We start from the raw sequence: 15679 nt of genomic DNA on the forward strand, positions 1-15679 counted from the left end.
TTCAAAAAAGAGACCCAGCCATCTATAGGAAGAGATAACTACTATTCCCATAATACATCAGGAAGAGGCGTGGTTCTGTCTGTACAGAACGCTACTACGTGTTAGGTTTGTTACAGGAACTCGGGATTAGGTTTGGAGTTTGCTGTGGAATATAGTGTATTACAGTTCTGGGAGATTCATTGTTGATTGCTGTTTTTGCAGGTATGATTCGACGATTTTTTGTTGTTGTATTTCAGTGCAAATTAATTGTTTTGCATATGTGCATTTGGCTGTGCCAGCAAAAGGAGAGCAAGGCCTGTTTAGTAGAAGGGACCTACTATGCAAACTGTTTACTTCTGTAACATACAGCCAATAAAAAATAAATGAATCAGTTAATTAAAAAAAAAAGATGGTGTCCAAAACCGGCCTTTTAAACGTAATTTTGTGATTTAGACTTTTAAGAGGTAAGTCAATATTGTTCTCACTGGACGGCTGTAATAGTGCCAGCCAAACATCAGTTGTTAGCTAAGGGTTAATTAAATATATAGCTTCGACAGTGTCATCTTCTGTACTAGTTACTATTAGATCAGGTTTTCTTGAAAAAAGTGCAACATATTTGCTGTGTTGACACCATGATTGAAAGCAGTTTTGTTTAAACTGTAGGACAGTAAAGTTCTCTGTTGCTACTAGAGAAGAGCTACTATAGCTAGGCTTGCTACATTTCGATATGAATATGTAAAGCTAGTTAAACGTCGAATTTAACTGAAATAAATGTATGTAAGATAAACGTCGGTAAAATTCTATAGTTATAGTGTGTGTATGTATATCTATATCGTACCAAAAATAACAATTTAGAAATCGTCTATAGTTTGTTTAATTTTTGTACTTACTGGTATGGATGTGCTTTTGGGAAATTTATCAACGTTTAACTGCTGTGCAGGTGTCGGCTTTTAACCATATCTACATACCAGGGGCGTAGCTAGGTAGGAATGAAAATGAAATGAAATGAAAATTCGGGTGGACGGGCAAGTACCAAAGGTCTGACGTCACAGGAAATAGTTTACATTACAGAAATGATTTAAATCAATTAAAACTCTGAATTCGTCAAATATCTCCCAGGGGCTTGAGCAGAGCAAAGTAGCCAAGACTGAAAATGTACAGTGCCGTATACACTACAAATACAAATCACATATGCATACAACTTACAGAAACAAACACACTGCACAGTAAGAACCGTTTCATTTGACAAAAAAAGTGCAAACAATAATTTTAAAATTCCCCAAACAAAAAGGTGGTACTGCTTTTTTTTCCTTAGCTATATTGTAATAACTTGTTACCTCTGTAACTCACCTTGCATAAGGGCGTCTGTCAAGCAAAAATTAAAAATCAGGCTAAACTCCTGCTGCCTTCAAACCAAAACTAAAATCTTAGCTGTGCTGAGAATACCTCGTTTCCAGGTAAATATGGCTGCTTTCGTTTTCACTGCAATTTATCAGGTAAAAAAAATGTTATACATGGTAGAAAAGTGAGCGGCAAACCTTAAACAAAAAAATAAATATGAATTTTTAAAACCACAGATACCATCAAATAATTGATAAATTGTAACTTCATACATGCCACTGATACGCTAGGTCAGTGTTCTTCATTGCAAGGCCGGCGGGCCACTGGCGGCCCCTGACAATACACAAATGTGAAAAAGATGGTGTTTGTTTGACTACGTTGCCATAGTTACCAAATACACGGCGCTGATCAAAGTATTAATTCACAGTGTGAATTACTGTAAGGAAAATAAAAAGCCTATTTTTTCACGGTACATTGCAAGAAACTGAAATCAACTTATTTTTTGCTTAGGAAATCAGCTTTAGATAAGCCAGTGCCTGACATTGCTACACAACACATTCCAAACACACACTAATTTTTTACAGTACCCAGAATATTTAAGATGGAAAACTGTATATAGAGGGAACACTCCCAACCACTCTGTCTCCCATGTAAACCATTTAAAATGTTTGAACTAGACAAATAATAAATGTACTTGCATATATTTGCAGTGAATGCACTTTAAAAAGTCAAACAGGCTGCATCACCAAACCAGCAAGAACACAGTGTTACATTTTAAGCAATTACTGAATACAGTACAATGAAAGGCAGCCAATTACCACTGCCTAGTAATCTGTTTCCTCTCGTCTCCGCTCCACCTTACACAGGATAAAGCAAGGGGGCTTGCAGTCATATGGTCATGACACTCCAAAAAATCGAACATATGTCTTCAAACAACAGCAGTTTTAAGCTATTTGTCAGCATTCGGCCAGCTGTCTAAATCCTGATCACTCGAGCATTTCTACTAAACTAAACTCTTAAAAGTATGTGCATATTTGTTTTGTCATGTTGACTGCCGCACTACTAATAACTTACTTTAAAAATGCACATTTAAAAAAACAAAACAAAAAAAAAACTTCTGAGACTTTTCAACAAGTCTGCACCAGCTGCCTCGCAAGCTGCTAATCAAACTTGGCTTGCACGTGATTCGTTGTGTGAGAGGAAGATCACACCCAAATATTGCATCACAATGACTGCTTTGCTTTGATTGGCTAAAGCCTGTGGCATTTAAAAAAATAGTCTATTTGACCTGAACTTAAACACTCGCCTTCTGGGCACACAATTGATGTTTATTTTATTTTTATGAATGTACTTAAACTTGGTGTTCACATAGGCGCAGATTTGGGTGGGCATATGTGCGAACTGGGTGGGCCATGGCCCACCCAGGCCCACCCGTGGCTACGATACTGCTACACACACACACTCTTTTATATTAAATTCTGATGCATACTGACAGCCCTGGTTAGTAATTTCTAAGTAAAGAAACCCTAAATAAGCAAATAACTTTTGAACATCGTAAAGACTTAACTACAAAGAAAAAAAATTAGTTAAGCGTACACATCAAAGTATATTTTGAAATCAGAGCTGTCACATGATTCAAATTTTTGAGTTAATTTGTGGTATTGGTTGATTAACTGGTAGGTTTGTCTGTGCACATTGTTAATAAATGGGAATTTGATCTTTCTAAAAGCATTTGTATTATTATTTGTGTCTGAGTAAATATTTCTCTTTTTTATTTGTACTGCACTACCTGTGCTGGCCTTGTGGGCACAAAATGAATAACAAACAATTTTTTTTTTTTTTTTTTTTTTTCACATTATATCAAAAGAACAAAAGTAATAATAAAAAAACACAGCTGCATATGTTACAGAATCTGTGGAATGCAGATTCCAATACATTGAATGACGCTACTGTTCAGGGATCGGTGCCACAAACGGGAAATCCATACATATATACAGTCAAACCCATTTACAGTGTACCTGGGATATAACGTACACACTGATATAAAGAACCAGTATCATGGAACCGAATAAAATCGTATTAAATCCTGTTTAAATTCTCCTTTTTAGTACATACTCGGATACTGCATACTTCCTGTTATTACACACGCACTGCGGTGGCACGCAGTGGTCTGTGCTGCGCATGTTGTATACTCATAGGCCTACTTCTTGCTGTTTGAATGACCTTGCTCTCGATTACTGTAATTTTTGCAGTATTAACATGGCCAGCGCCAAACAATCGTCAATTACACTTAAGGACAAACTACGTTATTGGAGAGATCTTAAATTGACGAAAGCAGTCAGAATTATGTTGTCAAAGAGCTCAAGTTTAAAAAGCATTCGCTGAGGCAGTTGTTAAGGCCCTGTCCACATTAGAGCAAAAAAAAAAAAAAATTGACAACTGAGTTCAAAACCAATTTACCTGAACCTTAGCCCAACAGTGTTAGAGCATCCAGATTGCCATAATGTAATAAACCTTTATACTACATACATTGTAGAATCCCTGCCACAGCTGACGCAGGGTCTTGGTGATCCCAAAGTGTTCGGTACCTGGAGCTCCATGGTGCGCCTTCAGCACTGTTTCCTTCAGAGCTTGGGGAACCACTATCTGCTACCTTGCTTCACCAGTAGCTGTCTCCTTCCACTGGCGCTGCAAGACTGTATCAGAGGCTCAGTCCCTTCCAGTAGGACCACAAGGCTCTCGCAGCTGTGTAATGGGAGGCAAGGCCTAGGAACCCTCGCAGTTGTCTCTGGTCAGTGGGTCTGGGCCATTCCCGGACTGCAGTCACCTTTATCAGGTTCTGTGCTCATCCCCCTCTCCTCCGACTCAGAAAGGCCCAGAAAGGTGACTTCTCACTGCATGAACCGGCACTTCTCGAGTTAGCTTCAGCCCAGCTGAAGCCATGCGTACCAGCACTCTCATGAGTGCGTCTAGGGCAGAGTTGAAGGAGGCTCCACGTACGAGGAGGTCATCCAAGCAGACTGGACACTGTTTGGGTGGAACGTCAACCAGGACTTTCTTCATCAACCGCACAAAGGTGGCAGGAGCATTGCAGAGCCCAAATGGCATGACCCAGAACTGCTTGACCCCCTGCTGGTAGAAAACGTGCAACTGATCTCGTCTGCTAGAAGCGCAATCAATCCTTACTGTTAAAGGCACAGTAGAATCTGCAAGACAGGCGGAGCAGGTTTTTTCAACTGGGCGGCGACCGCCTCTTTGCCTGGTGGCCCGTCCGGCTGAAAAGGCCTTGGGAGAACCCTGGTGTTAGAGAGCTGGTGTAAAAGAGAAAACAGAGTTAAAACAAGAAAGGATTTTGTTGCTACCAGTAAACGGACTAGCTGCCCCGGTATAGTTAAAACTTTGTTTACAAGTTTAGTTCGAGTTCCTGAGAGGTGTTAGACATTTTGTTCGTGGGGGGAAAAAATAAATACACAACCGCTGTCCTGTTTTCACTGCAACTAGTTATTTTGAGTGCTTTATTTCTCACAAGAAGACGGGGCTGGTGAGATCTACTACCTGAAACACTACGGACAAGGGTCCACTTCATTACAGTACATAGAGGGCAAGAGAGGCCAGGGAACAGACAGAAAAGATACAGAAATACCCACTCTGTTAGAATTGCACAGGGAAAATTATAAGAGGTACAGAAAATAGTTTGCTGTGAATTGAGTAATACTTGTATACTAGCATGAACTTTTCCATAGGTGGTCAGTGGCTGAAATTAAAACTTAACAAACCATGACTTATTTTGTATTTGTTGAAAATAAGTGACATTTATTCCCCTATTTCCAGCTGTGTGCAGAAGATCTGTGTAACCCTTCACAAATGGAAAACTATTTCTCCTTTCTCCTTTAGCAAAATGTTACCGACCACAGCGTATTCTCCCCAAACCCAGGGAAACGGAGGTTTGAATTCCAGAGATGCTGCGCGCCACACAGCTGGAGCAAAACGGCACAAATACCTGCGTAGGCTCTTCCGATTTAGAGCGATGGATTTCGAGTTTGCAACATGGCAGATGCTGTACTTGTTCACATCTCCACAGAAGGTGTACCGGAACTTTCACTACAGGAAGCAGACAAAGGATCAGTGGGCCAGAGACGACCCAGCGTTTCTTGTTCTGCTCAGTATCTGGCTGTGTGGTAAGTTTACTTAATTGTAATTCATACTGTGCATCCAAAAAGATTTGATGGATTGTAGTGGTGCTTAAGGATAATCCAAAAACCAATACATACAGGCATAAGGCCTGTCATAACACTACTCTATCAATAGGCTGTAAGGTCCATTGCAAGCAGCAAGGATGGCACTGATTTGACAAAGCGTTCAAATTGTTCAGGATATGTGTCCATTCTTCAGTATTCTGAATATGTAGTATCCTGGAATACTAGAAAATTGAATATTTATTCAAAATATCCTGTCTACTGTACATTTTATAAGGAATTTCATACCCCTTAAATTCTGTGTTTACATGGTTAGTGGAATATTTTGTTTATGTGTATAACAGAGCATGCATGTGTGGTTTCTTGTAAACTACTTATCCAAGAAAAATGTGTTGTAGCGTTGATACAAGAGATTACTTCAATCAATGACAATCTTGGTACAAAAATTAAACTTGAATTTGAATGGCTTGTCATGTAGCTCAAAGTAATTTGAAATGTAGTATTTTATTTGACTTACTTTTTTAGATTTTGTTGTTTCCTGGTAGTGCCCATTCTTTGAGAACTCCATTAAATCCTATGTATTTTGCATCGCTCCATTGTTACCTTTGTTGTCTCCTATTGCGTAGCATGGCATGTGAAAAGTCCCTATCAAAAGGACAGGTTCTATTATATTTGTAGCACTTTTCCATATCCACCTAAATGAATTACATGACAGGAATGTAGTTTAAGATTTCAAACCGCAAGGAATTGCAAGGAGATAGAAGTGGTAAGAAGTTAGGGCTGGGGGTCTGGAAATGTCTTTATGAAGCTCTGCAAGGCCAAGGCAATCTCACTGTTGCTGTTCAATCTGTGGCTCAAGTTACTGTAATTGTAAACACAAAATTTGAGCAGGTAATTCAGTATAACATAAAATATGTACTGGGTATTTAAAATATCACTTGTGTAGGGGTGAAAGGTTTGTTTTGAAATGACAGAAATGGCTTCTTAAAGTTAAATTTTTATATTGGAGATTTTGTATGTATATGTGTATTTTTTTATATATACACACACACACACACACACACACACACACACTATAAGTTTACTTGAACATGAAGCTTCCTTCACATCAATCAGCAAACTACCATTTTTCAGTAAGGTGTTTATCACATTTTATGTGCAGTAACTTTAAGGCATAAGAGAAAGCAGATTTCTTTAGGCTATCTGTCAGTCTGCATAATTGTATTAAAATGTTAGGTAAGGTTGACAGATACTAATTTGAACATTTTCTCAAGCACCTTAATTTATAGAAATAGAAATAGTTAGGTCCTGGGAGTTTGTAGATTTTTATTTTATTTTTTTTAAACATTTGACTGGTGAATGTTTCCTAGTTAAGTAGATTTTCCCCAGTGCAGTGCCAGCGATACCTCCATAACGTCAGGTAGAACATACACTGTTTTTATTTCTATTTGTGCACATCCTGTTGACGTTTCTATTGCATTGCAAATCCCTGCACAATACACTTTTTATTCTTGACTAACTCCCCTGCAGTTTCACTGCTAGTTCCTTTCCACTAATTCAGTTCTGTGTACAGTGTATCTGCAGCAGCACTGCTGAAATGAGTGAACCTGTATTGTATTCGTACGATGAAGAAAACCATCAATCCTGATTTTTTTTTTTTTTTTTTTTTTCTTACACTTCATTCAAATGCACTTTTAAACACTGATCTCCCGGCAACTATCCCGGGGACTGTAATGTTTGTAAACAACGCCACATTTCACGTCACAGCAAGCATTCGTGTATTACTGTAATTGTCACATTACAGTGCATGTGTGGAGGCGTTCTGTACAGTAGACCAGCCAAACCGCTTCCACCCTCCCTGTCTTTCGTTCAACGTGAAAGAATTTGCGGATTGTAGTTTTACCGGATCTTTGCTGAACACAGATTTTATATACTCCCTTGAAGGTTTTATATTTTAAAAAATAAATAAATCTTAATTTTCCCCCAAAAAACTAAACAGACTTAATTGAGAATCCCCCAGCCCTAGTTATACAGATTATGTACCATAGCTACCAGTGTAATAGAAAGGCAAGGCAGAGTGCACAGGACACTGAATTTCATTTTGACCCTTGCATGAGCAGAAGCAACTTCGAAAACACAAACAGGTAAGAACAAAGCACTTGTCACATATATATAATTCAAAGGTGTGTGTAGTATAAATTCTACTCGGAAGAATGCATGAGGAGAGAACAATCTTCATTGTATCCTGTACTATATCCCAACCAGGGAATACACAGTAGTCTAGGCAGGGGTACATATAGATTTAAAACCACTTGTTCAGTTGCCACAAAACTTGCTAATGAATCTTCTTTAGCACAATTTTAAGAAAAAAAAAAAAAAAAAAAAAAACATTGTTTGGGCATATGGGTGCTGTTTGTCATTTTTAGAGCTTTGCTTACACATTTCCAAGGACGACTTTAGTGTCAATCTATGGGGATTTGGATGCACCCTGTTTGTTTGTGAGCATGTCAAACATGCTTGCAGGAACAAAGTGAAATGAGTTCATAGGGATCATCTTCATAGTGCTGCTGATGACTCAAATTTAGAATTTACAAGTGAAGGAAGAATGTCACTGACATGCTTGTTATATTTTAAATTTTTTCTGAGTATTCCAGATGTTTAAAATTGAAACATGCTCATTCCTAAATTGCGAGTAACATCCCTACTCCAGTCTACACAGTTTCATGACCTGACTTTGACCCACATGCACAGCAAATTGTTCCATAAATAAAGGTTAAGATATTGACATTATACTTGCAAACACATGTATTATGCACAGCTATAATGTGGTGTGTGTGTGTGTATATATAATTTTTTTTTTTTTTTAATGGAAAGCCAACTTGTTGCTTACCACTTGCACGAGTGAAATGGGTTGGAACATGTATTTTATTAAACAACTTGTATATAGCAATAGAAGTAGCTGGCATGTTGAATAATTAAGTTGTTTATATTAATTCATAATCCGAAAAAGAAAGCAAAAATGTCAACTGTCCCTTCTTGAAGTGCTTTTGAATTAGATTTCAGCAATCCTAGCAGCAATGTGAGATTATCAGAAACAAAACCCACTGAACAGGGGAAGAATTATCTCCCCTTAAGGCGTGTGACTTGAAAGCATGTTTTTGGTAGTAAAAATAGATCAGTCCTCACTGCTCCACGACATACTTAATGTAGGTCAGTTCTTATAACATTCGAGTACTAGTTAATGGCAGAGAATGGAAAATAGACTTCCAATTAAATCTATTCCAGGTTGTATGTGGGCATTGGATCATTTAGTTCGTGATTTCTGAGAACATAGTTGGAACAAAGACCTTGATAGCCCAGACAATTTGAGAATTTTTTTTAAAGCAGTTTCATTAATTTTACATTTACAATTAAATGAAACCTCAGATAAAATGTGTCGGTGACCTTACTTGTACTTGCAACTATTGCTTTCATGTTCAGCCCTATCATTCAGTCACTTGATTTTTGGTATGGTCCAATATTGTGGCCACGTTTGCTGTAAATTAATTTTTCAGAACACGCTACAGATACCTCCCCCTTGTATATAGCGTCACAGTATGTATAACACAGCAGGCAGCATTTGCTGGTCATTCATAATTGACCAAAAGACCTGTTAAGTTATAAACCGTTCTTGTTAATGATTTTTATGTTTACTACAGTAGGAATATAACTTGAATTTTTTTTTTTCAGTCTCCACTTTAGGGTTTGCTTTCGTGTTGGGAATGGGATTCCTGGAAATGATTAAGCTGCTTTTGTGGGTCGTCTTTATTGACTGCATAGGTGTAGGACTTCTGATCTCAACCTTAATGTGGTAAGAAACGGCAACTTTGTCTGAACAAGATCTTTGTTACAGCTAAATGTAACTACATAAATATATTTCACCCATAAAAAAAAATCAAAACAACCCACGTTGTATACAGGAACAGAAAATAAAATATGAAATAAAAATGTATTCAACTAAACCAGCAGTTTATAATAATAATCTTGAGGATATGGAGGCGCACTGTTTTTATTGTCAAAGTTGCATTTATACATGAACTTGCAGTGGAAATGAGTCATATTGATCATGTATTTTCATGTTGCTGAAGGCTCTCATTTAGAATTGAGACACATCAGGGGGTGCATGTCACTGATTCAGTGAGCAGCATGAATAGCTTCTCGATGGATTTTATGATTTTTTTTTTGTAAAAATACTACAAATGCTAAAATTTTAAATGTGTTGAATACTGAAGTTTTTCACTTTAGTAAAATGAATCTAACACTCCTATGCCTTTGTCTGCCACCATAATAACTTGGAAGACGATACCACCTTGATTTGTTGTGTTTGTGCTTTAAACATGGCAGGCACTTAACACAGCTGAACGAAGTGTTGCTTGTGAAAAAACAGAACTCCAAAACTTTGTTGGATTCACATAATTATATACAGTAAAGCTTGTTCAATAATTCATTCAGTAACCCTGCCTTCTGTCAACAATGTACAGCTATGGTTAAAATCATCCCTCTATATAATTAACTGATTCATAAAGTCGAATGAAACTTGCTGACTGTTACGTTAACATATTGAATTTACATACCGCTTTGTAGGTTTCCAGCAACTGACAAATTGAAAAATGTGACATTTCAAAATCTGACATGAAATACTGTACTGTTTTTATGGCTTCCCGTAGACTCTTTGCAATATCATTTTGTAGCTTCTTTGATTACATGATGTTAATTAGAAAACGATTCAGTCAGCCAGTTCTAGCGGGCTCTAGTAGACAGACACCCGCTGGAACGTCTCAGCACCATAACTGTGAATCAAATTTAAAATCAATCCAAGCAAATGCTTTCTGTATTTAAGCGTAATTCACATCTATTGGACAGTAAATACCAAACAGAGGTACAATTGGTCCAAATTTTATTTTCCACCAAAACCAGTAAACCAATACTTGGCATCGATGAAAGCAGCCAATCCTGTACCTGCAACTGCTGAGAGCCAATCAGAGACTGTCTGCTCGACTGGAGCATTGACACAGCATCTTTCAACAACAGTAAAGCGAGACGCGGAGAGTTCAGTAATGTTGCACCATTCATATACAGATTCAGGAGAGAGGCTTTGACTGAAGGTAGAAACATGGTGAGCTAGAGTGGTATTTAATGAAAGATTGTATTGGTAGTTCAGACTATTTAATGAGAGATTTGAGAGAAACTCATTTGTTTTTCTTTGTATATGTGTGTCATTCTTGTTCTTTTATTTTATTTTTAAAAAATGTTCAGGACTAACTTCTTAGAACATCTATAGCGATAGTGCCTACTCGATGATGGCTGTACCGCGTGATGCTAGACCTTGACTTTCGTTAGCGCCTTCGGCTCTGGACGCATAACTCCCGTTGCAGTAGAGCCGTCATCGATGGGCACTGTCTCTTAAATAAAAGATCTAAAGGATGTTAATATAGTTTATTTTATTGTGTCTCAATCCTAACATTCTTGGTTATGCAAGTTGTGGTTATAGATTGAGGATTCAAATCAAACTAATAACGATTCAAATGCAAATGTCAGCTCTTGTAAATACCCTTTGTCCGTGGCAAATGCATCCCACATACCAGTACGTAAAAGCAGTTAACTTGTTATTCAAAGCACAAAAACAGCACAACGTTGGTTTATATTCATATATAAACCAATTATTGAATTAACATTGTTTTGAAATATGTATTGTTTAAAAAAAAAAAAAAAAAAAAAAAAAAAAAAAGCTAACACTACACCTGTGATTCAATGTCATGTCACATTACACATAAACAGAAAAATAAATAAATAATTTACGTAAATGCCTACCAAATTATTTGGTATACCTACCAATTTCGCCGGGGGGAGAGGGGTGTACTCATTTAAAATACATTGGAAGTGCAGCTGTGCTCGTGTGGCACAGGTGGTCATTTCTTCAATGTGTTTCTTGAATATTTGGTGTTAGCCCGCTACATTACTTGGAGAAATAGCCTGCTTTATTTTAAATTCTCTGCTCTTGATCGTTGGCTCTGTTTTCAGTCAGTGTATTCTCAGACTAATGAACCAGTAAACACATTTTTTGGCAGTGCCAATCACTGTACATTTACGAATGAACAGATTTGCTTAAAACTTAACGTTTAAACTGCAGTAATGCAATCGTGAGGAGCCTGCTTTGAGTGTTTTTTCGTTGATTAAATTGTTCTGTTATAACAGTGGTGTTAAGAGTATTGTATCTGCTCTTTGATTTATGTGTTAAAACAGGAACTGCAGTTTTTACTGTTCCTTTGCTTACTCCTTTACTTTCTTTTCTAGAGGACTTTAATGCGATTGATAATATCATCATACCAGAATTACCAGAATTGGTATCCTATTGTGATGCAAATGTTTGGAATCGCCCAACACTAACTGACATTGTGTAACATACAGTAAATACAAGACAGCCTTGTATTTAGTGTGTTGTGTTGAATGAGCCTGCATTAGCTTGTGTAGGTGTTTAGTCTTGAACCATTTTGATGTGCAACCAACAGTTAATTAACTGATGTTTAGTATGATGTTCATCAGATTGTAATAAGCATACAGCATATACCGTTTAAGATCTTAACTGGAAGCAAAGTAAATTCTTTTTCAGCTAAAATGAGCACTTTATGTGCAAACTACAATGTGAATGTTAGATTCACGCTGCATGAGCTCGGCATGATAAATGATTCTGGCTGTTACTAGAACTCAAAATGGGTAAAAAGGAACACCAAGGGCTTTGTTTAAATATGAACCACAGCAAATATCTCTTTCACTCTCTATGGTAACAATAGACAGTGTGTTATTTTCACAGATACATTACTTTAGCAGCGTGTAACAATGCCTGTAAAGATATCGCTGTTAATAAGGAATTGGTGGTATGTTTGTCTCTTGTGATTTAAAACGTGTCTCTCATCTAAATCTTTTCCAGGGTTATCTCCAACAAATATTTAATGAAACAGGGCAAAGACTACGATGTGGAGTGGGGTTATGCATTCGACGTGCATCTCAATGCCTTCTACCCACTGCTGGTCATTCTGCATTTCATTCAGTTGTTTTTTATTAACCGTAAGTGACATTTTGATACCGATGCATGAATTCTGGAGGAATATCTTATTTAAATAGATCACTAACAGTCCTGGTACTGTAGCTCACAGAGCTGCAGTCATCTCCATTACAGTAATGTACTGTATGATTCTCCTGGCAGTGGAGGTAATCTTTGAGGAAATGCAGTGCGCTTCTGTGGGGGTTTAATTTCTGTGATGGGTGGGATTGAATATCCTGGGCAGAGGGACATATTAGGACAGTGCCCTTAACTTTTCAATGTGGTATATCCAGCAAAATCATTCCAGTCTTTGCATGACGTGCCCTTTTAATCTGGCGACGAGAGTTAAAGAACATCTGAGTTTGTTACCTCAGTTACCCAGCCTTCTGTTAATGTCCAACTTTTTTTTTCTTTGTTAGATATTGTATTTATCAACCATGATTGGTTCGTCGGTCGCTTTTTTGGGAATACACTGTGGGTAATTGCAGTTGGCTATTACATCTATATTACTTTTCTTGGATATAGTGGTAAGTCATATTTTTCAGTAAGTTTCCAGTGTTTTTTTTTGTTTGTTTTTTTCTTACTGGTTTATAGTTTTGGTATAAGCATAGGGTGCCAATACTTTTGTACGCGACCTGTATATTATGCCTGGTGTTGAAAATGTACAGTAAATGTCAGTCTAAAATCTTCAAGCTATTTTTCGCATAAATGTTTAGTATAATATACCTTTCAGGATTTTTATGTTGGTTTCTAATGTTAATATATGTAGTATTGTGTACTGGATTTATAAGAAATCAAATTAGTGTATGTCAGCAAGGTATTTATGGTGTTTGTGTTGCAAATAGAGTAGAACCTGTTATATCCGATTGAGTTGGTTCCAGAGGAAGTTGTTATACGACATTGCAAATTTTATAATGATGTTAATAATGCAACTACGATGTTAGGTACACCGGTGTGTCTAAAACACCAACAGTATTGTATCGAGTTAACGTGCACAATGCAAATTAAAAAAAAAAATAAAATAAAACGCCAAACATGGCAGATTGATACACTGAGAAAGCACAGTGGAAACTGTTTTTTGGAATGTTTTGTAAATTGCTAAATGCTTTTGTTTTTCACAGATTTTCATTGAATAGTATTTGTACAGTACCATACTTTTGGTGTTTTTAGATCTACTGTTCTACCTGACCAGTATTCATTTATAATGCGCGTTAATAAAGCAACTACAATGTAGTACATCGACTCTCTCTTGAGAGGTGATATTTTTACATATCTGATGGACCCCTGGGACCAATTAAATTGTCTATGCCAGGTTCCACTGTGCAAGAATATTCTACACGTGAACAGACACCACTACTGATTCACATAGAGGAACTAATATTTAGTGGTGTACCCTAGGTTTGTGGCTGGTCAATAATTTAGTGCTATATTAGTATCTGAGACCAGGTAGAAGACAACAATTAAAGATGGTTTAAGTAGGCAATGTGCCATTCTTTAATATTTTCTATTGAATACTGCTCTAATTATTTTTTTCTTCTACAGCATTGCCCTTTCTGAAGAACACAGTAATTATGCTGTATCCATTTGCACTCCTGGTTTTACTGTACATGTTGTCATTGGGATTGGGCTGGAACTTCACCAAAGGACTGTGCTGGTTCTACAAGTTCAGGGTACAGTGAAAGTCTGAAATGACTTATTTTAAAAGGACACTATAATAAGCATTTTGTTTTTGCTGTGTTGCAGCATAAGATTTTTTTTTTTTTTTTGTAAAACCTGTAAATAAAAGTTGGAATCCTGTTTTATGAAGTGTTTCTTTTTATTATTTTGATGAACAGACATTTCACAGCATTTAAAATCAGCATAGCTATTTCAAATGAGGACAACACTGTATTATTTTGTTCTGGTTCTGACTTTTTAAGGTTTCTTTTTACAATATATATTTTTTTTACCACTGTTTTTAATGGGGTCCGCTGCTCCCATTTTCCCTCTTCACATTGGGGAATTTTTGGGGTCTGTTTTCGGCGTCACTAAGAAAATGACAGAGAAGTCTTCAGAATGCAGTTACGCAAATACTGGGCAGAACTCTGTAAAATCTGGTCCACTTCTTTGCTTTGGGGAAACAAATCCCATATGTTATTGGCTGCTGTACCTGAGCTGGCAATACAAATGGATTATATCTAGCTCTGTGTGGAGTGCAGGATGCGCCCTCAACTGTCTGAGCACCGCCCGGGTAGGGAGGGCTTAGGTCGGCAGGGGAATCCATGGTTCACCATGCACCAGTGATCCCTGTGGCAGATAGGGCACCTGCGGTCCTACAGTGGAGAAATCAGATCTGTGTTGTCCTGTGGCACTATAGGTGTGGTGGCCTCACTGTAGATCCACAGTGTGAAAAATGACAGATTGGAGGGGAGCACGTTTCGGAGGACGCGTATTCTAGCCTACTTTTCCTGAGTCGCCAGGGGGTTGCAGCGGTGAACCGGGATACAAATAACAATTGGGCATTCCAAATTGGTAAAAAAAAAAAAACATTGGTGACAACTAAATTTATTTAAAAAAAAATTAAAATAAAAAGTGTCATACCAGATTATTCTGAGTACTGAAATAGTTATTTCAGATGGATGCCTTATTTAACTCCCACATTGTTCTAAAGAAGCAAAAAGACTATCATAAATCAGTAACGGTTAGGAACAAGAAATCTGGTCTCTGGTCTATATTGAGCTTTATTTCCCTATTACTTAGAATTTTTAAACAATTTTTTTCTTCTCAAAAATAGGGGTATGGTAGTGATGAGTGTATTGAAATCAGCAACAAAAGACTACCCAAGTACACGAACAGCAATGTGACTGACTGACGAGAAAAGATTAACCAAAAACACGTTCCTGCCCAGTCTTGAATCATCCATGACATACAGGCAACCATTTTCAAAGAACTGTCATTTGCTTCCTGAGGAATTCAAAGAGAAGTTTTTACAATTTCGGCATTTCTAACAAACCGGACCAGCTTGGACAGATCAGAAATGCTGATCAGATCCCTGTATTTGACAAATTGGGAGAAAAACAGGTGTAGTCATAACTAATGCTCT

At 37.3% G+C, this 15679-nt stretch overlaps 1 protein-coding gene across 1 annotated transcript; it reads left to right on the plus strand.

The window, feature by feature from the left end:
- Nucleotides 1–74: 74 nt before the first annotated feature.
- On the plus strand, nucleotides 75–14388 carry LOC121320503 (protein unc-50 homolog). The gene is made up of 6 exons (XM_041258888.1): nucleotides 75–201; nucleotides 5215–5498; nucleotides 9246–9366; nucleotides 12484–12620; nucleotides 13017–13124; nucleotides 14140–14388. The coding sequence occupies exons 2-6, from the start codon at nucleotides 5219–5221 to the stop codon at nucleotides 14274–14276; spliced, it is 783 nt and encodes a 260-aa protein (XP_041114822.1). The 5' UTR covers nucleotides 75–201; nucleotides 5215–5218; the 3' UTR covers nucleotides 14277–14388.
- Nucleotides 14389–15679: the final 1291 nt, after the last annotated feature.

This window comes from Polyodon spathula, chromosome 9 (genome assembly GCF_017654505.1).
Source record: "Polyodon spathula isolate WHYD16114869_AA chromosome 9, ASM1765450v1, whole genome shotgun sequence".
Taxonomy (NCBI): Eukaryota; Metazoa; Chordata; class Actinopteri; order Acipenseriformes; family Polyodontidae; genus Polyodon; species Polyodon spathula.

Bases quoted from the DNA above. Each gene is read 5' to 3' on its own strand.
- LOC121320503 (XM_041258888.1), top strand. From the start codon at position 5,219: ATGTTACCGACCACAGCGTATTCTCCCCAAACCCAGGGAAACGGAGGT. The intron at 5,499-9,245 runs GTAAGTTTACTT...TTTTTTTTTCAG, and splicing joins GCTCAGTATCTGGCTGTGTG to TCTCCACTTTAGGGTTTGCT. The intron at 9,367-12,483 runs GTAAGAAACGGC...AATCTTTTCCAG, and splicing joins CTGATCTCAACCTTAATGTG to GGTTATCTCCAACAAATATT.